The sequence below is a fragment of the Palaemon carinicauda genome, chromosome 9 (assembly GCF_036898095.1).
Source record: "Palaemon carinicauda isolate YSFRI2023 chromosome 9, ASM3689809v2, whole genome shotgun sequence".
NCBI lineage: Eukaryota > Metazoa > Arthropoda > Malacostraca > Decapoda > Palaemonidae > Palaemon > Palaemon carinicauda.
Window position 1 is genome coordinate 18,521,073 of NC_090733.1, and position 25,138 is coordinate 18,546,210.

At 41.3% G+C, this 25,138-nt stretch overlaps 1 protein-coding gene across 1 annotated transcript; it reads left to right on the forward strand.

The window, feature by feature from the left end:
* Positions 1 to 19,154: 19,154 nt before the first annotated feature.
* LOC137646292 (zinc finger protein ZFP2-like) lies at positions 19,155 to 20,336 on the forward strand. Its single transcript, XM_068379403.1, has one exon. It carries the CDS (start codon positions 19,155 to 19,157, stop codon positions 20,334 to 20,336), a length of 1,182 nt encoding a protein of 393 aa, XP_068235504.1.
* The last annotated feature ends 4,802 nt before the right edge of the window (positions 20,337 to 25,138 follow it).

Below are 25,138 nucleotides of genomic sequence, written 5' to 3' on the forward strand. Positions count from 1 at the left end.
CAATCATATACCTCTCGGCTGGGTCGATCGCACCACTGATATAAATTGAAACCAATTAATGTCTTAAGACAAAAGAAGATATCATTGAAGTGCATTTTGTGTGTTAAGGCTTTTAACAGGAAAACACGTATGAAAAGGCATAGGAAGATTTGTGCCGGAGAAAATTTATAAGGAATTCGGAAGTTGTGTTGTTTTGAAAAAGTGGAGAATGCCATTGCAAAGTGATTAAATGTTCATACTTCCTGGATTCTAGTTAACTGTCTCTTGTTAGTTTAATTAACTGGAATTGAGTCCGTTCCTTTGCAAATGATTCATTATGGGAAATTTACAAACAGGTTGAATGGAATATTGAGCAAGCAAGAGAAATATGTTCGATTGAATAAGATCTGTGTTTCCTTGGTGATATTCAGTTGCTTGTGATGATGTCATCTTTTGGACGCTAGTTAGGCACATCCTCCTTGTACGGTACCTCTGACTTGCTAATTATTCACATCCTTTGTTGCTTAGGAACTTTTGACAGTTAGAAACCTGAACAGTATTTGTGGAAGTTTAGTGATTAAAGGAAATACTTGGACAACAGAAAATAAAAGTTTTATATGCATTTGTCTGCTGATCTCTTATGCTGTATCTGCTGGAGGAGGTACATGATTACTGAGGTGCATCTTTCTTTAATGAGGTTCGAAGTGAAATTTCACTCAATTGATATATTGTTATGGTGAATTTTTGTTATTATAATTTCTATTATTTGTTTGTTCCTGTATTTCATACACATCTTCAACTTTTGATACAATTATGATTTCTGATGGTAGTATTAGAAGTAGTAACTCGTATTATCTCCACGTGGGAGAGACAGTGCTCTCTCTCTCTCTCTCTCTCTCTCTCTCTCTCTCTCTCTCTCTCTCTCTCTCTCTCTCCTCAGACTCACATACTTTTAGGGGAGAGCAAGAACAAGAAAAAAAAAGAAAAGAAAGATATAGTCCGCTATTTGCTGAAAAGAGGGAATTGCAAATTTGGCGAAAGGTGCTACTACAAGCATCCAAAGTTATGCCATAATTATGAAATATATGGTAAATGTGCATATTTAGACGGATATGAAGACGAATGCAGAGATCTCCATCCAAAAATATGCAAAAATCTAAATGAAGGAAAAGGATGCTAATTGAACAAAAAATGTTGATATATGCATTCTGCAACCATGAAGGAAAGTTAGAAAACTCAGCAAAAAGAAAAGAAAAATGAAAGCAAAAATGAACCAAAGAAAAGAAGCAAAAAAGCAAGCCGAGTATATACCGCGCTATGCACAAAAGGCCCCAAGATATGATGCCTTTCAACCCAAATATGCACATTTAGAACCCAACTACAAAGACTGCATCTATAATGCCAGGGGTTGGTGCAGATATGGGGATAATTGCAGGTATACACACAAAAATAAATATGAAGGCGAAAGAGCAAATATAATAGAAAAAGTGGATTTTTTAATGGCAGAATTCATGGAAATGAAGAAAAGAACATCATATCAGAACAGGAAGGAAGCATGGGAAAATCCATATTACCAAAATTAAATAATAGGGATGAAACACAAACCATAATAGTGATGAATGCACTGGGTTTAGTCACGAGTAACTCTAAAAGGAAAATAGAGTTCTTAGAAGAACTAACCCAAATTGTAAAAATAGATATATTAAATAAAAGTGAAACATGGTATTCCCAAGAGACTAACAGTGATGACCAGATAAAAGGTTTCCAAACATATAGATCAAACAGAACAAATAGGAATCAAGGGGAACTGCAATATATGGAAGAGACATAAATCAAGGAAAAGTCTGGGAAAAATACAGCAACACAGAATGTGAATTGATTGCGGTAGAATTTGAATTTGAAAAACTAGTGAATATTGCTCACGCGAAGCCGCTTGCAATACTGCTAAGACAAAGTTTAGATATGAGCGAGATATATGTATTCAAATTTGGTTATATAACCCCTATTTTCAAAGGTGGATCAAGACTAGAGGCAAGCAATTATAGACCTGTTAGTCTAACATCACATATTATGAAGGTGTATGAGAGGGTAATAAAAAGAAAATAATGAATCATTTGGTTAAAAATAATTTGTTTAATATAGGTCAACTCGGTTTTGTGCCCGGAAAATACACAAGCCCAACTGATAGCACACTATGAAAACATATAAAAATATGATAAATGAAAAAGACACAGATGAGATCTATCTAGATTTTGCAAAAGCCTTTGGCAAGGTAGACCATGATATATTTGAGAAAAAAATGAGAAAGCATAATATTGTTGGATAGATAGGAAAATGGGTAAAAGAATTCCTGCAAAACGGAAAACAGATAGTGGTTGCAAATGATGAGAAATCTGATGAAGCTCAGGTAATATCTGGTGTGCCACAGGGTACGGTATTAGCTGCAATGCTGTTTGACATAGACTGTGATGTTAAAAACTCTGTAGTAAGAAGTTTCGCCGATGACACAAGAATAAGTAGAGAAATCACTTGTGATGAAGATATGAACTCACTACAAAGAGATCTAAACAAAATATATGAATGGGCAGAGATAAAAAGGATGGTATTTAACTCCAATAAATTTGAATCAATAAATTATGGAAACAAAGAAGGAATGGTATATGCATACAAAGGACCTAATAACGAGACAATCACAAACAAGGAAGCAATTAAAGACCTTGGTGTAATGTTAAATAGGAATATGTTATGCAACGACCAAATAGCAACACTGTTGGCTAAATGTAAAGCAAAAATGGGAATGTTATTCAGACACTTTAAAACAAGAAAAGCTGAACACATGATTATGCTTTACAAAACTTATGTACATAGTACGCTCGAGTACTGCAATGTGATATGGTACAGTTGCCTCAAAGTATTCCTTTACCCCTTACGCTTATGTTTTATGAAAATAGTATGGTAACACCGCAATGAAAGCCTATTTGTCTTGTAACGACGGACGTGAATGGTCGAGCTATTGGTATGCCAGTGCTCCTATTTTTATAAACACTACTGTAGACAATATATTAATGATATACGAATAATAGTTCACATTACAAGTGAAATAAGTTGCTGTTAAATACTTAGAAAAATAGTATAGTAACAGAGTGGTAATAATAGCAATGGTAAAAATCATATTCATTCCTGATTAATCAGACATCGTCAACCTTCGTTACATTCAGTTGAGGCAGGCGTTTGCTGAAATCCAACTTTAGTTCATAGTAGATATATGGGTTCTTTTTCAGAACGTAATTATTTGAATGGAAATACGCTTTCGATTTATATAATCCATCAATTTATAAAGAAATGAGATCATAAACCGCAAATTTCAAGACCTATAAATATAATTTCATAAAGGCAATTATGATAGCCATTGACAGGTCATGATACGGAAGGCTTGGGGAAAAATTAATAGACAACCCGATGTATAAAGGAACAAATATATCCAGTGTATCATTCATATATATATATATTTTTAATTCGAGCCACGTCTCACCAGAGTAGCCTAGATGGAAATTTCTCTGGGCGGTAATTAAACTCGAGTCATCTGAGTAACAACACACCTTAACCACCCTGATGGTCTTTATATCATTGGTAGATATGGTTGCACACCGATAAAATCGTACTCATATAGATAAGAGAGAGAGACTGAACTATGGTTGGGTTTATTTTATGTCAATTTCGTTGGTATTATCGAACAGTACTATATAAACCTTTTATAATACCTTGAGAATGACACAGGGACTCGATTAAAGCTGTATAACTCAGAAAGAGAGAGAGAGGCGGGGCCAGTAAGTGATGTCGTGACCTCTGTTAGTCCATTATGTCATTCTCTTGAGTAGCGGTTTAGTGACTAGAGTAGACAATGGATCGCAATCAACAGAGAATCAGCAATAGGAGCAGAATTGTAGGCATGAGAGACTCTGGCATGTCTTACAAACGTATTGCAAGAGAATTAGGAATTTCATTGCCAACAGTTCGACTTTGGTGTCGAAGATGGGAAGAGTCTGGAAACCTCAACGACAGGCCAAGAGCTGGTGGGCCAAGAAAAACGACCCCAGAAGAAGATAGGGCGATTTCGGAAGTAGCCACGCAAAGCCCATTTATAAATGCAGTTGCCATAAGGGACACACTGAACTTGCATGTTTCGTCTGGAACTATAAGAAATAGGCTCCACGCAGACGGTATCCACCATAGGACTCCGGCAGTGAAACAAAAGCTGGAGGATCGTCATAAAACGGCACGGCTGGAATTTGCTCAACGTTATTTGGAAGAGGGGTTAGACTTCTGGGGCAGAGTAATTTTCAGTGACGAAAAGACCTTCGCTTCTAACACGCATGGTCGTCTGCAGTGCTGGAGGCGGGATAACACGAGATACGACAGCCAGAATATTTATCAAGTAGCCAGAAGCGGCCATATCACCTGTAACGTTTGGGGGTGGATACACCTGCATGGCGTTGGTGAATTGGCCGAGATCAGTGGAAGGTTCAACGCTGAGCAGTATCTCGAAATTTTGGAAGAGGTGATGGTTCCTTCCGTTCGCGCTTATGCTCTTCCTTATCCTGAGCAGATAATTTTCATGCAGGTATGTGCATTGTTTTTTTTGTTTTTTTTTTAGTTATATGAATGCCCTTTCTTGACAAATATGGTATCAACTCATTGCTGATATTGGTCATAAAGTAGTTTCAAATTACTCAATAAGACTTTTGTCTTGGATTTATTAGTTTTATAACTGTAAAAGGATCTTACATCAACATCATTGATCTACATTCCCTGATGAATCTAAAGCGGCCAAATAAAGCCACTGAAATTGTTACAAGGTATTTTTTGCCTCTTCATGAAAAGTAGACCAAATATTCTTATCAACACACAACACCCACGTCTCCTCCTTGGCTACTCAAGCCCTTTTATCAATCATTATTGTGACTCCTTTTGCTGGACTAAACGGCATTATTTTGCCGTCATTTATATTGAAAATATAAATTGTTCTCCTTCCACCTTGTTCTAACAGTATGATTGATCAGTTATATTATTTCTTTTAGGATAACTGTTCCATCCATACTGCGAGGATTGTCCGAGCATGGTTTGCTGAACAGCGCGACATTGTTCTCCTTCCCTGGCCGAGCAAAGCATGCGACTTGAACCCGATCGAAAATGTCTGGGGGAACATCGTCTACAGCTGGGAGCAGGGTCAGGAGCGTAACCACCAGCGTCTTTTCCAGCATGTTCTCAACGATTGGGAACTGTCCCGCCGCAACCGACAAGTTGTGTATAACCACGTCTCGTCAATGCAAAACAGATTGCAAGATGTTATTGCACATAATGGTGGATGGACAAAATATTAATGTTACAAATACGATCTTGTTTTACTTATTTTCTTTTTTACAATTCAACATTGTATAACTAGAATTAAATAATTTATTTCCATAGTGATTTCACTAAACCTTGCCCACAAATATAAGAAATGTTATGAGAATGGAAACTGAAAAAAAAAAATAATAAGCTTCAATCAACCAGTATCGCTTGAGTACTAAAACAAAAGGTTAATACAAAGTTATGATTGCGATTGAACATTGAATATCACAAATTTGTAATACATAGTTTTCAGATATTTGCTATAAATTCATCGATGAATCCAGCTGATTTTAATAAAGAAAATTCATAATTATATAATAAAAGACTTGGGTATTTTATTTTTTACCAACGATTAAGACCAAGGCCAGCTCAACTGAGGGTGCAATTTAGTCATTTAAGTTAAATGTAAAATAAAAATAAAAAAATTCTAAACCTGATGATAACTGAAAGCAATTCAATCCATCTCTTTATCTCTATGTATCTACCCATCTATGGTGCATCTAGTTGCAAGTTTTAATTGCTAATTATCTTATCTAGAATATTTAGTATTAAAAGTGATATCCTACGAAGCACTTACATTCCCTAAAGTAATTCCGTTGTCAAGTGGGCTTTTGACAACCGATAAATTCTCGAACTGCCCGTCATGAATTTATACCTTACTACTCTGAGAATGATCATCATGGAATTTATTTTCATAAAAATTAACATGCGACTGATGATTCCTTCTTGATGTTTTGTTAGGTCATATGTGGAGGGAAATATTACATATTGAACGAGATCTGTGAAACAGCTAGTTTGACGTCAATAACTTGTTTCAGACCCCCACCGTATTGTAATAAGTATTGAAGACACAAGGATATCGGAGTTATCTTATTATATAATGACATGGCTATACAACATTTATCTAATCGAGTCCCTGTTGTCATTATCAAGGTATTATAAAAGGTCTATATAGTATTGTTTGATAATACCAACGAAATTGACAAAATAAAACCAACCATAGTTCAGTCTCTCTCTCTCTCTCAACTATATGAGTACTGATTTTATCGGTGTGCAACCATATCTACCAATGATATAAAGACCATCAGGGTGGTTAAGGTGTGTTGTTACTCAGATGACTCGAGTTTAATTACCGCCCAGAGAAATTTCCATCTAGGCTACTCTGGTGAGACGTGGCTCGAATTAAAAATATATATATATGAATGATACACTGGATATATTTGTTCCTTTATACATCAGGTTGTCTATTAATTTTTCCCCAAGCCTTCCGTATCATGACCTGTCAATGGCTATCATAATTGCCTTTATGAAATTATATTTATAGGTCTTGAAATTTGCGGTTTATGATCTCATTTCTTTATAAATTGATGGATTATATAAATCGAAAGCGTATTTCCATTCAAATAATTATGTTCTGAAAAAGAACCCATATATCTACTATGAACTAAAGTTGGATTTCAGCAAACGCCTGCCTCAACTGAATGTAACGAAGGTTGACGATGTCTGATTAATCAGGAATGAATATGATTTTTACCATTGCTATTATTACTACTCTGTTACTATACTATTTTTCTAAGTATTTAACAGCAACTTATTTCACTTGTAATGTGAACTATTATTCGTATATCATTAATATATTGTCTACAGTAGTGTTTATAAAAATAGGAGCACTGGCATACCAATAGCTCGACCATTCACGTCCGTCGTTACAAGACAAATAGGCTTTCATTGCGGTGTTACCATACTATTTTCATAAAACATAAGCGTAAGGGGTAAAGGAATACTTTGAGGCAACTGTACAACACTACCAAAAGGATCTTGCACAAATAGAGATTGTACAAAGGTCCTATACTGCTAAAATAGAAGAAGTTATGGACCTTGACTACTGGGAAAAACTGCAATTTTTAGAACTATACAGTCTAGAAAGGAGTGTAGAACACTACATGATAATACAAGCATGGAAACAAATAGAAGGAATTACTGAAAATATCATGGAGCTAAAAATACCAGAAAGAGCAAGCCGAGGTAGATTAATAATGCTAAAAAATATACCAGGAAATCTAAGAAAGGCACACAGGACATTTCCACTACGTACCAGCATCGATAATGCAGTGACTATTTAATGCGCTGCCAGCTCATCTAAGAAACATATCAGGAGTGAGTGTAGATGTGTTTAAGAATAAGCTTGATAAATACCTAAGATGTATCCCGGACCATCCAAGACTAGAACATGCAAAATACACCGGAATATGCATTAGCAACTCTCTGGTGGATATACGAGGTGCCTCATACTGAAGGACCTTGGGGAACTCAAACATAGAATAAGGCAATAAGGTAAAGTAAGGCTCCCCCCCCCCACCGTCCCCTTGCGTACACATGATGAAGCCTGCATGTCAATCCAGGCCTCCACAAGACCTTCGTGAGCGCTGCGACCGTCTAATGATACATGACAATTATCTACCAAAATCAAGGTGATGAATATGATCACGGTCACCTCTTGGCCCCTCTCCACACGCATAATTGTCTCCACAACCACAATTGCCCTCATGATATAGAACTTGTATAAGTTCACGGTCATTGCTAGCTTCAAGCATGAGAGATATTACAAACTCATGAACATCACACACACAAGAATGGCACAAGCAAAATTGTCTCTATACCCAACATTTCACATGCACGATCCTTTATGCTCACAATCATCCATGAGTGCCATCATCATGCAAGTACAAGTTATAAGGGCACAAGCCCCTGCTATGAACTGCCCTTAGGAAATCTGAGTTTTCTGGTTTTCACAAGCAGTGAACACCTTCCCCTTGCATACACGATTTCCAGGCACTAAGGGTCCACATACTATGTTCCCATGCACATCACCCAGTATCAATCTTTGCATAATTTTGGCGGGAATCAGCATCCAGTGCAGAGTCGTCTGCTCATTCACTCTGCTTTCTTCAATCTTTACTGCTGCATTTTGATTCCATTGAGTTTTCTTTCGCTTTTTTATCTCTTATCTACTCATTGACTTAAACATTTTAATAGCTCTTCCTTCTTACACGTATCAAATCCCCATTATGCTGCATTGAAACATACTTAGATCCCCTGTTCTTTATCTGAAAGCCTTCACTCAAATAACATCTTTCCATTCCACAGACTCTTTCATAAAACCCATGTCTTGATGTATGAGCTCAAAGCTCCAGAAAGAGACAGACAAGCCAGTAAGGCCTCGAGTCACCAACACTGTCGTCTTTTGTTGCTCATTCATCCCCTGTTTCCCAATACTGAATTTGCTCTAACACCAAAGTACAGTGTTACTGTAACATTATTTTGTGGATTTAGTGATAAGGTTAGTTTATTGAATGCACATGATCAAACTAAGCAATTATGTTTCCAGCTAACCGAACCATCTTTGAGTGGCTGACAATATTGGGACAGACTTTGCCAAAGCGAGTTATCTTTCATCCTCTTCTTGTGCATTGATAAATGTGTCAAACCTTGGCACTAGTTTTTTATATCTGATTTGTGTCCTTACTGATAGAAAGGTTCCTTTTCAATTTGAATTCTGAGGTAAAGTTCAGACTTTCTAATTAAAAAAGTTACTTTACTTTGAAGCTTTTCTTAAAATAATATTTTTGTCAGTTGGACTAAATAGAAAAGGAAATGTTTTACTGTCTGTAAAATTATAAATTGATTTTTAATATTTTTTCAATTTTTTTCATGGTTATTTGTATTTAATTGAAGCTTATTTTGTAATATTCTTATGCTGTAAGAAGTACATGGAAATTTGAGTTATCATCTTTATAACATGCATTTTATAATTGAATATATTATTTTATAACAATTTTTGTATTTCATTTACACTTTATTTCCCTTCACACTTTTTTATTATGAAATGCACATTTGTTCCTGCACTTGATACAAACCCTTATTCTTTACTATAGGAGATATTCTAGCGTGAGCCGGAAAATACGGCAGAAAACCTTAACAAGGTCGTTAATGACTGGGCCGGTAGTTATCCACCTGTTAGTGGTTCGGGCCTGCCGGTTGGTAGCTACTGAATACCTTCAATCGAATTCTAGCCGTTGCAGTGGTAACACCATTGCTCCTGCAGACTAGTCTTTCTTTATTGTGTTTTTAATTAACTCTTTTTCTTTTTTCTTTGTTAAGATGTGATGTCCTCTATTATGAGGAAGTGTCCCGGGGTTCCCCCGAAATCATGTGGCACATTTATGTCACCACCGAAGGTGGATCCTCATTCCCTATGCCTTTCGTGCAGAGGTTATGGGTGCTCTGAAGGCTCCCCCTGGCAAGTATGTAGAGAATGGTTGCCCTCTCAGTGGGGAAAATTCGTAAGGAGGAAGAAGAAGAAATCCAAAAAGGATTCGTTACCTCCAGGTTCGCCGTCGAAAGGTAAGGAATCTCGGGCCTCTTCTTCGGCCTCTTGATCTCTCCCTTTAAACTCTTCCTTGCCTCCATCCTGTGGGGGGAAGTCAAGGAAGAGCGGCACCATTGATTTAACCCCCATTCCCCTTGGTCAGGCGGATCACGTTGCCCCTCCCACTGGGACAATTTTTTTCCGCCACCGGGAATGACTCTATTACCGCTTCCATTCCAGATCATGTACGAGCGGTATAGCCTGCCCTTGGACTCCCTGGTTCTCCTTCGGAGGAAGTGTGGAACCAGTTCCTCGCGGGCACAGTTTTACCTCAGGTCCCTTCTGTTTTGGAACCCTCGGGAGTTCCGGACCTCGCCTACCTCCCGTCAACTCAGTCGGCACCCGCAGAAGTTTCAGTAGATATAGTAACTTCAGCTCCGGCGGCGCCTACTTCGCACCTCGCTTGTGCTTCTACAAAACTACAACGTCGCAAGTGCAAACATCGCAGTACCTCCCCCTCCTCCTCCTCATCATCACCATCATCCTCGCCCCCCTCGGAGGCTAGGAGAGAGAAGAGGAAAAGGAGAGCTCGCTCTCCTTCGCCCAGACGTTCTCGTCGGAGAGACAGGCGACATAGGAAGAGACATCATCGTTCTCGCTTTTCCTTGCCTTCTATCTCTTCACGAAATGTCTTGCCGAGAGAGCCGGCGTCAATGACCTTAGATGTCAGGATGCCTGAAAACTTTAAATCAATCAATCAATCTTGCCGAGAGACTATAAGCGCTCTCGTCACAAACATAAGAAGAGCGTTTCCTCGCGTCATTGTTCTGCCTCGCTATAGACTCCCTCTCGCGAGGGATCATCTAGGGGCTCTAGGCGCTTCAAGAAAAAAGAGCACTACGATACGTTCTCGCTCTTTGTCACAAAAGAGTTTTCCAAAACGTAATAAGCTCTCCCCACGATTTTTCATCTAATCCCGCCCGCAGCACGGTCAAGGAAAAAGCGTACTCTGAGGGTGATCCTTCTTCTTCACATATTAGTTTGAGGAGCTCAGATCGCTCTAGGAAAGGGAGAAAGAGCACTTCTCCTCACCGTCGCTACATATCATCAGAGAGAGAGCGCTCCCGTCCTTCAACCTCCCGATCGGGCAAGTCTCCGGGCATATCTGCGCGGGGTCAATCACCTCGCCCTCATGTTTCAGACAAGACAGCACCGGTTCCCTTGCTATGGAATACGAGCCTCACGAGAACCTCGGAAGAAGACGCAGGGGTTCAACCATTCTTCTTCTCGGTTGAGAGCAGAGGGAAAAGGCCAGATCGCCGATCAATGCAACCTCTTCTACCTCGTTCTTCAGACCCTTCAAAAAGAGGAATCTCTACGAATCTTGCTAAGACAGTACCGATAATTCGGTCACCTATGCCTAGACCATCGACTTCCAGGCAAGGTCAAGCGCTCGCGGTGCCATTATCCAGCGCTCAGCCTTCCCTTGGAACAACGGCAATGGAGTCTCCTACTTCGCCGTTACCTCCAGACACTCTGACTTCTATCGCCCTTCCTCACGAGGAATTAGCACAACCGGAAGATTCCTCGGAAGAGCAACCATCAAAGGACTTAGAGTCCTCCTATCTCAGGTCTCTAAGAACTATGTGTAATATCTCAGGCCTCGGCGATCTACATCTGTCGCCTCGACATACCGACGCTCCAGCTTTAGACAGACTATGTCGTTCTCCACCAAACCCTAAGACCAGAATCAAACTTCCCTGGTCTATTCACACTGCAGGCCGTGTGAGGAAGGTCTCGCAGTAGGTCTCGGGGGAAACAGGTTCCTTGAAGTCGCAAGGATCCCATAAACTTTTACAATTCTCGTTTTCGAGGCAAAAGCGCTTTTACAAGGTCAGAGACGCCAACCCTTCTCCTCTGACCCTGGATCCCCTCACATCAAGGCTCACGCCTGGCTGCCCTTCAGAGAGACTCTCTTCTCTCCCAGTCTCCTTCACTGCCACAGAAGCCTCGGCAATGAAAGCAGCTTCAATGTCCCTTCTGGAGGCATTATCCTGGTTTGACACGTGGTCAGGCACAGTCGGCTACCTAGCGAGTCACGAAGACCTATCAAACCAAAACTCCATGCCGTCCCTACAGGAAGTCCTAGCTGCTGGGGCCAAGACAATGGACTTCCTAACTGCTACAACTGCAACCATGTGGGGCAATTGGGTCCTCAAAAGGAGGGAATCAGTAGTTTCCAGCCTTCATAGGAGCATCGGTAAGGCCGAGAAATCAGATTTGAGAAACTCAGACCTTCTACAACCTCTCCTCTTCTCTAAACAAGCAGTTTCCTCTGCCTTAGAGACTTGAAGGAAAGAGACGCAGGACACCGAGTTGCAAAAGGCTGCCTCCCTTCACACAATGCAACAGCAGTTAACTCCACAACCTGAAACCACAACTGCAACTCCACTCCCAGCCAAGAGCCTCAGCCGCCCCTCTTTTATAGCAAGACCTATGGGCAGAGGAAAGTCGGCTCCTCCCAAGGCCAAAGGCAGAGGGAGGAACCCTAGACAGAAATAGGGTCACGGCTCCCCCCTCGCAGTGCGTAGGGGGTTGCTTGCAGGGGAGTTGGATGAGGTGGAAGGCTATGGAGGCCATGCAATGGACCATCAAGGTGCTTCATTGTGGGTACCGCATCCCCTTCATAGGCTCTCCTCCTCTAATTCCTCCCCCGATCTCATCCTCCCAGGTCCCTCGGGATCCCGGGAAACAGCAAGCCCTAGCTCAGGAGATCCAGAACATGCTTCTAAAAGGCGCCATACAACAGGTCTCCAATACCTCCCTGAGGTTTTTCAGTCACCTCTTTCTGGTAGAGAAAGCCTCGGGAGGTTGGAGACCAGTAATTGATCTCTCCACCTTGAATCAGTTTGTGAAGCAAACTCCATTCAAAATGGAGACAGCAGCCTCCGTGATCCAAGCGATGCGTCCAGGAGACTTTATGGCATCCGTGGGCTTAAAAGACATATTTCCAAGTGCCGATCCATCATGCATATCGGAATTCCTGTGCTTTCTGGTTCAGGGTCGAATCTTCGAGTTCAAAGTCCCATGCTTTGGCCTCTTGACCGCCCCGTGGGTCTTTATGAGGTTTTTCGAGCTCGTTTCCTCGTGGGCTCACAAGCACGGGATAAGACTGCTAAGGTACCTAGACGATTGGCTACTCCTGGCCTTGTCGAGGGAGCTAGCTCTGGATCACCTGAGAAGACTTCTAGACCTTTACAAGGATCTGGGGATCCTTGTAAACACAAAGAAGTCTTGTTTGATTCCAACCCAAGTCTTAAACTGTCTGGGTATGTCCATCAACACCCAGGTAGGGAGGGTTTTCCCCTCGGAAGACAGACTTCGGAGGGTTGAACAATCGATCGCCCAACTCTTGCCACCACTGCCTCCCACAGCCAAGTTGTGGCAGAGAATTCTGGGCCATCTTTCCTCCCTGGAAAAACTAGTTCCAGGGGGAAGATCAAGAATGAGAAGTCTCCAGTGGCATCTGAAGACCCATTTGTCTCAAAAGATCGATTCCCCATTCTTGTCAGTGGAGGTTCCAGCTCTGGTGTTACAAGATCTTCATTGGTGGTCAACCAAAAAGAATACCCAAAAGGGCACTCCTCTCCAAAGCCCCAGTCCAAAGTTAAAACTCTTTTCGGACGCATCGCTACGGGGCTGGGGTTCCCACCTAGGCCCGAAATTAGCATCAGGAGTTTGGTCTCCAAGAGAACAAACTCTCCATATAAATCACCTGGAATTATTAGAAGCCTGGAAAGGCCTAAAATACTTTGTAAAAGATCTACAAGGACGAGAGGTGGTGCTGATGAGTGACAAAGCCACAACCGTCTCGTACATAAACAAACAAGGGGGTACTCTGACAAGAGTCCTTTGTCTGCTAGCAGTCCAGATTTGCCAATGGGCGAAAGGTTACAACATTTCTCTCACAGCCAGGTTTATTCCAGGCCGGAGAAACATCGTGGCGGATCAACTGATCAGGCATCATCAAGTGTTGAGTGGCGAATGGTCTTTGGATCCTCGAGTAGCGAAGACAGTAATAGCTTTGTGGGGTTTCCCCACAATAGACCTGTTCGCCACTTCTCTGAATGCGAAACTTCCCTGCTACGGGTCCACAGTTCCTGACCATCAGGCAGCAATCCAGGACGCCCTTCAACATTCTTGGGACAACCTGGACGCATACGCCTTTCCACCCTTTTGTATGCTCAGAAGGGTGATCAACAAACTCAGGACCTCCAGGAACTGCAAGCTAACCCTAATAGCTCCGGCATGGCCAAGCAGAGAATGGTACGCAGACCTTCTTTCCCTGCTGGTTCAGGTTCCAAGGTCTCTTCCTCCAGAACCCCTTCTGCTGACGCAGACACACATTGGTGGCCCCCACGGGAGATTCCCCTTCCTGAAGCTTCACGCCTGGAGGCTGTCCAGTCACTCCTCAGAAGCAGAGGCTTTTAAGGGAAGGTGGCTGAGCACATGTCCAGGCACCTGCGCCAATCTTCCACAAACCTCTACCAAGCAAGATGGAGAGCGTTTGCAGCTTGGTGTAGAGGGCGAGGCGTGTCTCCACTCGGTCCCTCTCTTCCATTAATGGCAGACTTCCTTGTGTACCTCAAGAGGAAAAACTCCTCTCAGTCTCAGCAATTAAAGGCTATCGTTCAGCCTTAAACCTCATCTGTAAACTAAGAGAGGTTGACCTTTCCACCTCAGAAGATATCACCTTGTTGATTCGAGGTTTTGAGAGATCTTGCCCCCCAGTTGAGATTAGACCACCACTTTGGGAAGTGTCCCTGGTCTTACGCTCCTTGAAGGGTCCACCCTATGAGCCTTAAATAGGACCTCTAACTACTTCCTAACCCTTGAGACCGTCTTCCTAGTAGCTCTGGCCTCGGCAAAAAGGTCGGTGAACTACATGGTCTTTCCTACGAAGTCACCCATTCTAGAGGATGGGGAGAGGTCTCGCTCAACTTCGTGCCAGGCTTTGTGGCCAAAACAAAGAATCCTTCATCGGCCGATGAGAGGTTTAGAGAATTTCAATTTTCCAGCCTCAATAAGGTAACACAGGATACAGACCAATTGCTACTATGCCCAGTCAGGCTGCTAAGGAAATACTTGAAGCGCACCAGACCTTTCAGACCACGCCTCCGTCATCTCTTCCTCAGTACCAACAAGGAAAAGAAGAGAATCTCTTGCAACACCATCTCTTTCTGGCTTAAGAAAGTTATTGCGAGAGCCATTCACGGAGACCCAGAGACAGCTCAACCCAAAGACCATCAAGTTAGGGGAGTGGCTGCCAAAGTGGCTTTTAAGACAAATTTTTCAGTCTCCCAAGTCTTAAGAGCTGGAGTCTGGAAACGCCAATCTACATTCACCACTCGCTATTTAACCAATGTGACACATAGGTCTCTAAACACCTTTTCTATAGGCCTATTGTGGCAGGTTAGCAGGTGCTGTAGCTACTTTACGCCCTTTCAGGGGACCGTATCCATGGTCGAGGATTCTGTGTTACACTAGGTTTTTAGAAGGACATCCATCTATCTTCTGCGCTTCCTTCTCCCTCCCATCTGCGTATCCTAGTCTGTAGCCAGTTTCAGCTGGACTAGCCAATAGAAATAAGGTATGAAACTCATCTGACTCCTCTCTCAGGGTATAAGTTATACTGTAGTCATGCAGGTTCCCCTTTTCAAGGTCAGGGGAATCCTAAGTAGGAAAGGGTCCGAGTCGAATGTTCCTGACCCTCTTCATCCTGAAACAGTTGTTTCCACATAATTACAAACTCTCAGTCATGCTAAGATTATGGGGATCTACATAGAAAAGTTTAACGGAAGATTTTTTTTGTCAAAAGAGTCTAGTCTGAGGATCTTTTTCCCTAGGAATAGGGAACTCCTCGACCACCCTGGCCTCAAGACTAAGTCTTCTGTAGTAAAGAATGAGGGTTTGTATCAAGTGTAGGAACAAATGACAAACTTATAACAGAGTTTGTACTTTTCCTAACATACAAACCCTAATTCTTTATACAAATCTTCCCTCCGTCACCGCCCCCAAAAATAGTCCTAGCTAGAATCCGATTGAAGGTATTCAGTAGCTACCGACCGGCAGTCCCCCACCGCTAACAGGTGGATAACTACCGGGCCGGTCGTTAACGACCTTGTTAAGGTTTTCTGCCGTATTTTCCAGCTCGCGCTAGAATATCTCCTATAGTAAAGAATTCCGATTTGTATGTTAGGGAAAATACAAACTCTGTTATAAGTTTGTCATGTCTCAATAGAGAAAGCATTTAGATTTGATATATTTACTTTCACATCTGAGACATGGGTTTAGGAAACGATTGTGCCTCTTTCCTGTTCTTTGGATCAAGATGACAGTGTGGTACGGCGACTGTTCTCAGTTCCTGCCCCTCGATGTCGTGTCACGTTTTGTGAGGCCAGGACCTTAGGGACCACTGCCTTGGGTTTCTTTCTGTCAGTGGGGAAGAGCCCACCTTCCTTGGTGTGTGTACTGACACAAGAAACCCTTAACATTTTGCACCTCCCAATGTTAGAACACTCAATGTTACTCACCAATCTCCTGTTGGAGCGCTGGTGAGTGTCTGTGCTTTGGCTTATGGGTGCACAGACCCTAACCTAGTGAGAGAGTTATGTATGTTGTCGTGCACCCAACCACTGAGCGTTAGCGAGTTTCAAGTGGTAGCCCCTCTCGTTGATGAATGTGTACGCGGGACCCTGGTCTCACCCTCACGATCTCATGGCAAGCTCCTCAAAGGTAGTGCATAGGCGCACTGCTTCAGGTGCACTAGAGCATTTACATATAAACGCTACCACAATAGTGCGCTCACGATTACCTATTCACCCAGAGGGATTGCTCATGCAGGCTCAGCTGTGTGAGCCACCTCGGTAGGTTGGCCATGAACTCCTGTTCGCACAGCTACGGTTTTTTGCGAGAGTGCTCCCGTACTCATTACCATGGTAATGCGTGCTAACTCACCGCGCGGGTAATTACAATTTGCTAGCGAGCACGACAGAACACCTAGATGTGATTGCCCTATACTGGTTACAGCCAGAAAATTACCTAAGCACGGTGACTCCCATGGTGCCCCAGCGGATGCTCCTTCCTTTACAAAAGACACCCCATGGTTTCTTGACGTGGTAAAGACAGTCCAGCAAGCAATCTTCGGTCCTGCTCAGGGGCCACCTTTCGCAGGTATTCCTCGTATCCCATCTTGCGGTGTCAAAATCCTGTGAGAAGGTCATTCCACCTTTTGACCTGAGACTTGGGAGCACTACCGTGAGGCAGGCTCTTCTGCCTTCTGCCCCTCATCCTCCTAAACAGTGGTCTTCCAGATACAAATGGTACCTGGACTCAAAAGCCATTAAAATTAGCCTAAACCCAGAGTGGAGAAGATTGGGAACTTTTCCAATCAACCCACAGAAGAGGAAGAGAGGACAAAGGCAAGAAGAGGCTGTTCTCCAAGAGGTCCTAGACAGATCCTCAGGCTTTTACAGTTTACTCTTTCTTGTAGAGAAGGCATCTGGAGGCTGGAGACTAATCATCGATCTCTCCACCCTGAACAAGATTGAACAACAAACTTCATTTAAATTTGGAGATGGCAGACATGATCAGGCCGTAAGAACCAAGGACTTATTGATAACACTGAATCTGAAAGATGCATACTTCCAGATCCCAATCCATCCATCATCAAGTAAGTACCTAAGATTCATCCCAAACAAACGAATATACCTGTTCACAGCACCTCAGGTTTTAACACGAGTGTTTCCTCCCTACTGTCAACTTGGGCCCTCAAGAACAGCCTTTGTATATTGAGATGTCTAGCTGATTCTAGCAGACTTGGTAGAGACCCTTCTCCTACGCCAAGACAGGCTTCTTGAGTTTTTGCCTTGATCTGGGGCTCGTGGAAATTCACGAGAAGTCCTCCCTGCAACCATCACAGAAACTGGTATATCTCTTGATGCAAATAGACACTCAACTAGGCAAAGTCTTTCCGTCTGAGAGCAGAATAGAGACTAAAGTGGGCAGTGAGCTCCTTTTTGTTGCAAGACTTTCTACCAGCACACCAGTGAGCTCACTTGTTAGGTCACTCAACCTTGTAGTGTCTAGTGCCCAATGGTCGATTTCGCATCCGGTCTGTCTAGTGGCAACTGAAGACCTTTTAAATTCAGCTCAAAGACACCTTGAACTTTCAGGTTCCTGTGGGGGGAGAGCAAAAGAGAGACTGAGTTGGTGGGTATCAGATATCGACCTCTTGTGTGGAGTAGATCTTTTCTCATCTCCCCCGGAATTGATGCTCTTCACAGATGCATCCAAAGAATGGTGGGGGCTCATGTGTTGCAGCACATGACCTCTGGACTGTTGTCCAAGTCTGAGCAACATTGTCACATAAACCTCCTGGAAATGAGGTCAGCCTTTCTGGCCCACAAACAACTCCAACAGCTCCTTTCAGGACACTCCTTGGTGCACATGAGTAACAACACCACTGTAGTGGCATATCTAAACAAAAAAGCAGGTACCTTTTCACAGCACCTTTGCCATCTAGCTGTAGAAATAACAAATGGACGGAAGACAACTTGGTAGCCCTGTCAGACCGTTTCATCTTGGGCAAGAAAAGCATCTGAGTAGGACAATTCAGATAGTAGGCTCTGAGTGGTCTTTGAATGATCAAATAGTAAACAAAATCTTGACTTTGTGAGGTTAAGCCAACAAAAGACCTGTTCACGACATCCGTCAACCAGAAACTTCAGGTGTACTGCTCACCAGTACTAGATCCCCAAGCATTTTCGCCATGCTTTCCAACACTAGTGGGACAACCACTGGGTTCTTAACTATACAAATCTTAGTTCTTTACTCAAACTTGCCCACCATCACCAACCCCTGACATAAGTCCCTGCTGCATTCCAATTGAGGTCACAGTTAGCTACAAGAAGCGGTTGCCTCATGCTTCTCACAACATAATTACCTTCCATTTTTTAATCATTAAAAGTGTTAACTGTCATATTCTAGCCTTCACTGTTATCCTTCTATAGTAAAGAACTATGGTTTACATAGTTAGGAAAAATACAAATTTGTAAAAAAAATAATTTTAGTTTAAAAGTCTTCATTTTATTTATAAAAATTCCAACATTTTCATCTTGCCCTTTTCCAATAATAGTTGTTCTCTGTTATTTCAGACTTTTCTTCTCAAAGGGAATGATCGTCCTCCTCTTGTGGCAAGATTTTGTGAACTGCTGAAGATATCTGCAAAAGAGACAGGACTGGGAAAAAGGAAGAAGGGTCTGTGTTGGTTCATGCAATACGAATTGTATGTAAAGAATAGGCTGTTTAGTGTTGACTTCATCATTGGACACTGTTGGAGATAATCTTGAAGAGGATGTCATCTAGTAATAGAGAGAGGATGGAGAACTCAGGATCATTAGAATTTCCAATTAAAATTGAAAAGGAAGATTCATTTTCACACACTGAAGTCAAGTTGGAAAATGATGATTTGGTTGATAATTTGGGGCTCTTTGATGATGACTCTCTTCTCATGGATCCAGACAAGGAATTCAAAGCAGAGCCAGAATTCAAAGCAGAGCCAGACATAGAATTCCAAGTAGAGCCAGAATTCAAAGCAGAGCCAGACATAGAATTCAAAGCAGAGGCAGAAATATTTGAGTCACCCGAAGGTGACATGAAATATTCTTTGGACTCTGATGTATCAGACATTAAGAGCAATGTCTGTAACAAAGCATTTTCTCAGAAATACCGTTTTCCAGAGCATTATAAAATTCATACTGGGGAGAAGATATTCAAGTGCAGTTTCTGTGAAAAAGCATTCTCTCAGAAAAGATATCTTATAGCGCATCATAAAATTCATAGTGGGGAGAATCCCTTCAAGTGCAGTTTCTGTAAAAAATCATTTTCCCTGAAAAGATATCTTATAGCGCATCATAAAATTCATAGTGGGGAGAAGCCCTTTAAGTGCAGTTTATGTTACAAAGCATTTTCACAAAAACACGATCTCACAGTCCATCATAGAATTCATACTCGGGAGACGCCATTTAATTGCAGTATCTGTGATAAAGCATTTGCTCATAAAGTTAGTCTAATAATTCATTATAAAATTCATACTGGGGATAAGCCATTTAAGTGCAGTTTCTGTGACAAAGCATTTTATAATAAAGGTAGTCTGGCAGACCATCATAGAGTTCACACTGGAGAGAAGCCATTTAAGTGCAGTTTCTGTGACAAAGCATTTTCTCAGAAAAGATATCTTGCAGAGCATCATAAAATTCATAGTGGGGAGAAGCCCTTTAGATGCTGTTTCTGTGACAAAGCATTTTCTCAAAAAGGCAGTCTCACAAAGCATCATAAAATTCATATTGTGGAGAAGCCATTTAAATGCAGTGTCTGTGACAAAACATTTTCTTTGAAAGGTAATCTCACAAAGCATTATAAGATTCATACTGTGGATAAGCCATTTAAGTGCAGTTTCTGTGACAAAGCATTTTGTCTGAAAAGTTATCTTATAGCGCATCATAAAATTCATAGTGGGGAGAATCCCTTCAAGTGAAGTTTCTGTAACAAAGCATTTTCTCTGAAAAGATATCTTATAGCGCATCACAAAATTCATAGTGGGGAGAAGCCCTTTAAGTGCAGTTTGTGTTACAAAACATTTCCACAGTAACACGATCTCATAGACCATCATAGAATTCATACTGGGGAGACGCCATTTAAATGCAGCGCCTGTGATAAAGCATTTGCTCATAAAGGTAGTCTCATAATGCATTATAAAATTCATACTGGGGATAAGCCATTTAAGTGCAGTTTCTGTGACAAAGCATTTTATAAGAAAAGTAGTCTGGCAGACCATCATAGAGTTCATACTGGAGAGAAGCCATTTAAATGCAATTTTTGTAACAAAGCATTTTCTGATAGAAGTTATCTCATAAAACATCATAGAATTCACACTGGAAAATATGTAAAGAATACAAAATTGAAGTAAAAGATAAGGTATGGAAGCATGAAACAGATCCAGTTACCTCCAACAGAGGCATTACCATCTTTTATAAGATAATCCTGGCAAGAAGACATATCGAAGGAGGGGCTATAAGACCTGATGTTGTCATCTGGAATAAAGAAGAAAAACAGCAAAGATTATAAATGTGACAGTACCCAGAAATTTTGGCCTCAATATTAAAGGCAAGATAACAAAATATCGAGAAATGAAGAACGACCTGAAAAATACATGGGAACTGAAAGAAATAGAAATAATAGCTTTGGTGGTGGCGGCAAGAGGACTTATGAAGAAAACCCTGAGACAGTACCTTCAGGTGATACCAAGATACCCAAGCATGAATGAGGTGCAGATTGCTGCCATCAAGGGAATGGTGACCATCTTGAAAAGAGCCCTCGGATACAAGGCTAGTGAAGTTTAGAGGTGCAATCATAGAACCCCCGGCTGGGGTCCATAGCACCACTGATATAAATTGAAACCAATTAAGGTATTAAGACAAAAGGAGAAATCATTGAAGTTTATTTTCTGTGATAAGGCCTTTAACAGGAAAACACGTATAAAAAGGCATAGGAAGATTTGTGCCGGAGAAAATTTGTAAGGAATTGGGGAAGTTGTGTTATGAAAAAGTGGATTAAATGTTCATACTTTCTGGACTCTCGTTACCTGTCTCTTGTTAGTTTAATTAACTGGAATTGAGTCCGGTCCTCTGTAAATGGTTCTTTATGGGAAATTTACAAACAGGTTGAATGGAATTTTGATCAAGCAAGAGAAACATGTTCGATTGAACAAGATCTTCTGTGTTTTCTTGGTGATATTCTGTTGCTTGTGATGTTGTCATCTCTTGGACGCTAGTTAGTCACCTCCTCATTGTACGGTACCTCTAACTTGCTAATTATTCACATCCTTTGTTGATTAGGAACTTTTGACAGTTAGAAACCTGAACAGTATTTGTGGAAGTTAAGTGATTAAAGGAAATAATTGGACAACAGAAATAAAAGAGTTTTATATGCATTTGTCGGCTGATCTCTTATGCTGTACAGTATGTGCTGAAGGAGGGACATGATTACTGAGGTGTATCTTTCTTCAATGATCTTGGTTCGAAGTGAAATTTCACTCAATTGATATATTGTTATGGTGAATTTTTGTTATTATAACTTTTATTATTGGTTTGTTCCCGCATTTCATACAAATATTCAACTTTTGATACAATTATGACTTAAGATGGTAGTATTAGAAGTAGTAACTCCTACTGTTTATTTCCCTGTGGGAGAGACAGTGCGCTAATGTCCTCCATTCACCTTCCTGTAGTATTCTCTCTCTCTCTCTCTCTCTCTCTCTCTCTCTCTCTCTCTCTCTCTCTCTCTCTCTCTCTCTCTCTGTCTTTTCCGAGCAATGACCGCCTTCCCCTCACGTACACCCCCCCCCCCTCTCTCTCTCTCTCTCTCTCTCTCTCTCTCTCTCTCTCTCTCTCTCTCTCTCTCTCTCTCTCTCTCTCTCTCTCTCTCTCTTTTCCGAGCAATGACCGCCTTTTCCTCACATCCCCTTGCGTACACGTGATGAAGCGTGCATGTCAATCCAGGCCTCTACGAGACCGACTTTCCCCTGCGTTAGCGCTACAATCGTCTAAAGAAGCATGACATTTATCTACCAAATGAAGGCGATGAATATGATCGCGGTCACCTCTTGGCCCCTCTCCACACGCATAATTGTTTCCACAACCACAATTGCCCTCATGATCTAGAACTTGAATAAGTTCACGATCATTGCTAGCTTCAAGCACGAGAGATGTTACGAACTCATGAACATCACAAACACAAGAACGGCACAAACAAAATTGTCTCTATACCCAACATTTTCACATGCACGATCCTCTATGCTCACAATCATCCATGATTGCCATCATCATGTAGGTACAAGTTACAAGGGCACACGCCCCTGCTATGAACAGCCCTTAGGAGTTCTAAGTTTTCTGGTTTTCACAAGCAGTGAACACCTTCCCCTTGCATACATGATTTCCAGGCACTATGGGTCCACATACCGTTCCCATGCACATCACTCAGTAGCAATCTTTGCAACTTTTCTTGGGAATCAACATCCAGTGCAGTGTCGTCTGCTCATTCACTCTACTCTTCTTCAATCTTAATTGCTGCATTTTGATTCCATTGAGTTTTCTTTCCCTTTTTTATCTCTCTTATCTACTCATTGACTTAAACATTTTAATAGCTCTTCCTACTTACACTTATCAAATCCCCATTATGCTGTAATGAAACATACTTAGATCCCCTGTTCTTTATCTGAAAGCCTTCAGTAAAATAACCTCTTTCCCCTTACACAGACTCTTTCATAAAAGCCATGTCTTGATATATGAGCTCAAAGCTCCAGAAAGAGACAGACAAGCCAGTAAGTCCTCGAGTCACTAACTCTGTTGTCTTTTGTTGCTCATTCATCCCCTGTTTCCCAATACTGAATTTGTTCTAACACCAAAGGACCATGATACTGTAACATTGTTATGTGAACTTAGTGATAAGGTTAGTTTATTGAATGCACATGATCAAACTAAGCAATTATTTTTCTAGCCAACCCAAACATCTTTTACTGGCTGACAATATTGGGACAGACTTTGCCAAAGCTAGTGGTGCAAAACACACTGCAATTTATCTTTCATCTTCTTGGGCTTTGATAAATGTGTTAAACTTTGGCACTAGTTTTTTTCCTGATTTGTCTCCTTGCTGATAGAAAGGTTCCTTTTCAATTTGAATTCTGAGGTAAAGTTCAGAATTTCTAAGTAAAAAAGTTACCTTACTTTGAAGTTTTTCTTAATATAATATTTTTGTCAGTTGGACTAAATAGAAAAGGAAATGTTTGTGTTTGTAAAATTATAATTTGATTTTTAATAATTTTTCTATTTTTTCATGGTTATTTGTATTTAATTGAAGCATATTTTGCAATATTCTTTTACTGTAAGAAATACGTGGAAATTTGAGTTATCTTTTTAACGTGCATTTTATACTTGAATAAATCATTTTATAACAATTTTCTTATTTTATTTACACTTTAGTTCCTCTCACACTTTTTTATTATGAAATGCACAGGTCTTAATAGTGAAAGCATTTAGATTTGAGATATTTACTTTTAGATCTGAGACAGGAGTTTAGGAAGCAAGTGCTCGATTCGTTTGGAGGCTGAAGACTAATCATCGATCCCTCCACCCTGAAAAAGTTTAAACAACGAATTTCATTTAAATGGCGATGGAAGACATGGTCAGGCAGGCCATAAGAACCAAGGACTTTATGATAACACTGGATCTTAAAGATGCATACTTCCAGATCCCAATCCATCCATCATCAAGGAAGTACCTAAGATTCATCCTAAACAAACAGATATTTATGTCCACAGCTCCTCAGGTTTTAACTCTGAGTGTTTCCTCCCTAGTGTCAAACTTGGTCTTCCTTGGAGTGTCTAGTGCCCAATGGTCAATTTTGTATCCGGTCTGTCTAGTGGCCACTGAAGACCTTTTGAATTCAGTATAAAAAAAACTCAAACCTCAGGTTTTAACTCTTGAATGCTTCCTCCTTTGTGCCAAACTTGGTCCTCAGAATTGGCATTTGTATATTAAGATGTCTAGACAATCGGCTGATTCTAGCAGACTTGGTAGAGGCCCTTCTCCTACACTGAGACAGGCTTCTTGAGTTTTTCCTTGATCTGGGGATCGGGGTAAATCACGAGAAGTCCTCAACTAGGCAAAGTCTTTCCATCTGAGAGCAGAATAGAGACTAAAGTGGGCAATGAGCTCCTTTTTGTGGCAAGAGTTGCTACCAGCACACCAGTGAGCATTCTTGTTAGGTCACTCGACCTTGTAGTGTCTAGTGCCCATTGGTCGTTTTTGCATCCGGTCTGTCTAGTGGCTTCTGAGGACTTTTTGAATTCAGCTCAAAGACACCTTGAACTTTCAGGTTCCTGTGGGGCATGAGCAAAAGAGAGACTGAGTTGGTGGGTATCAGATATCGACCTCTTGTGTGGAGTAGATCTTTTCTCATCTCCCCCGGAATTGATGCTCTTCACAGATGCATCCAAAGAATGGTGGGGGCTCATGTGTTGCAGCACATGACCTCTGGACTGTGGTCCAAGTCTGAGCAACATCGTCACATAAACCTCCTGGAAATGAGGTCAGCCTTTCTGGCCCTCAAACAACTCCAAAAGCTCCTTTCAGGACACTCCTTGGTGCACATGAGCAACAACAACACTGTAGTGGTATACCTGAACAAAGAAGCAGGTATCTTTTCACAGCACCTTTGCCATCTAGCTGTAGAAATACTTAAAAGGATTGAAAACAACTTGGTAGCCTTATCAGACCGTTT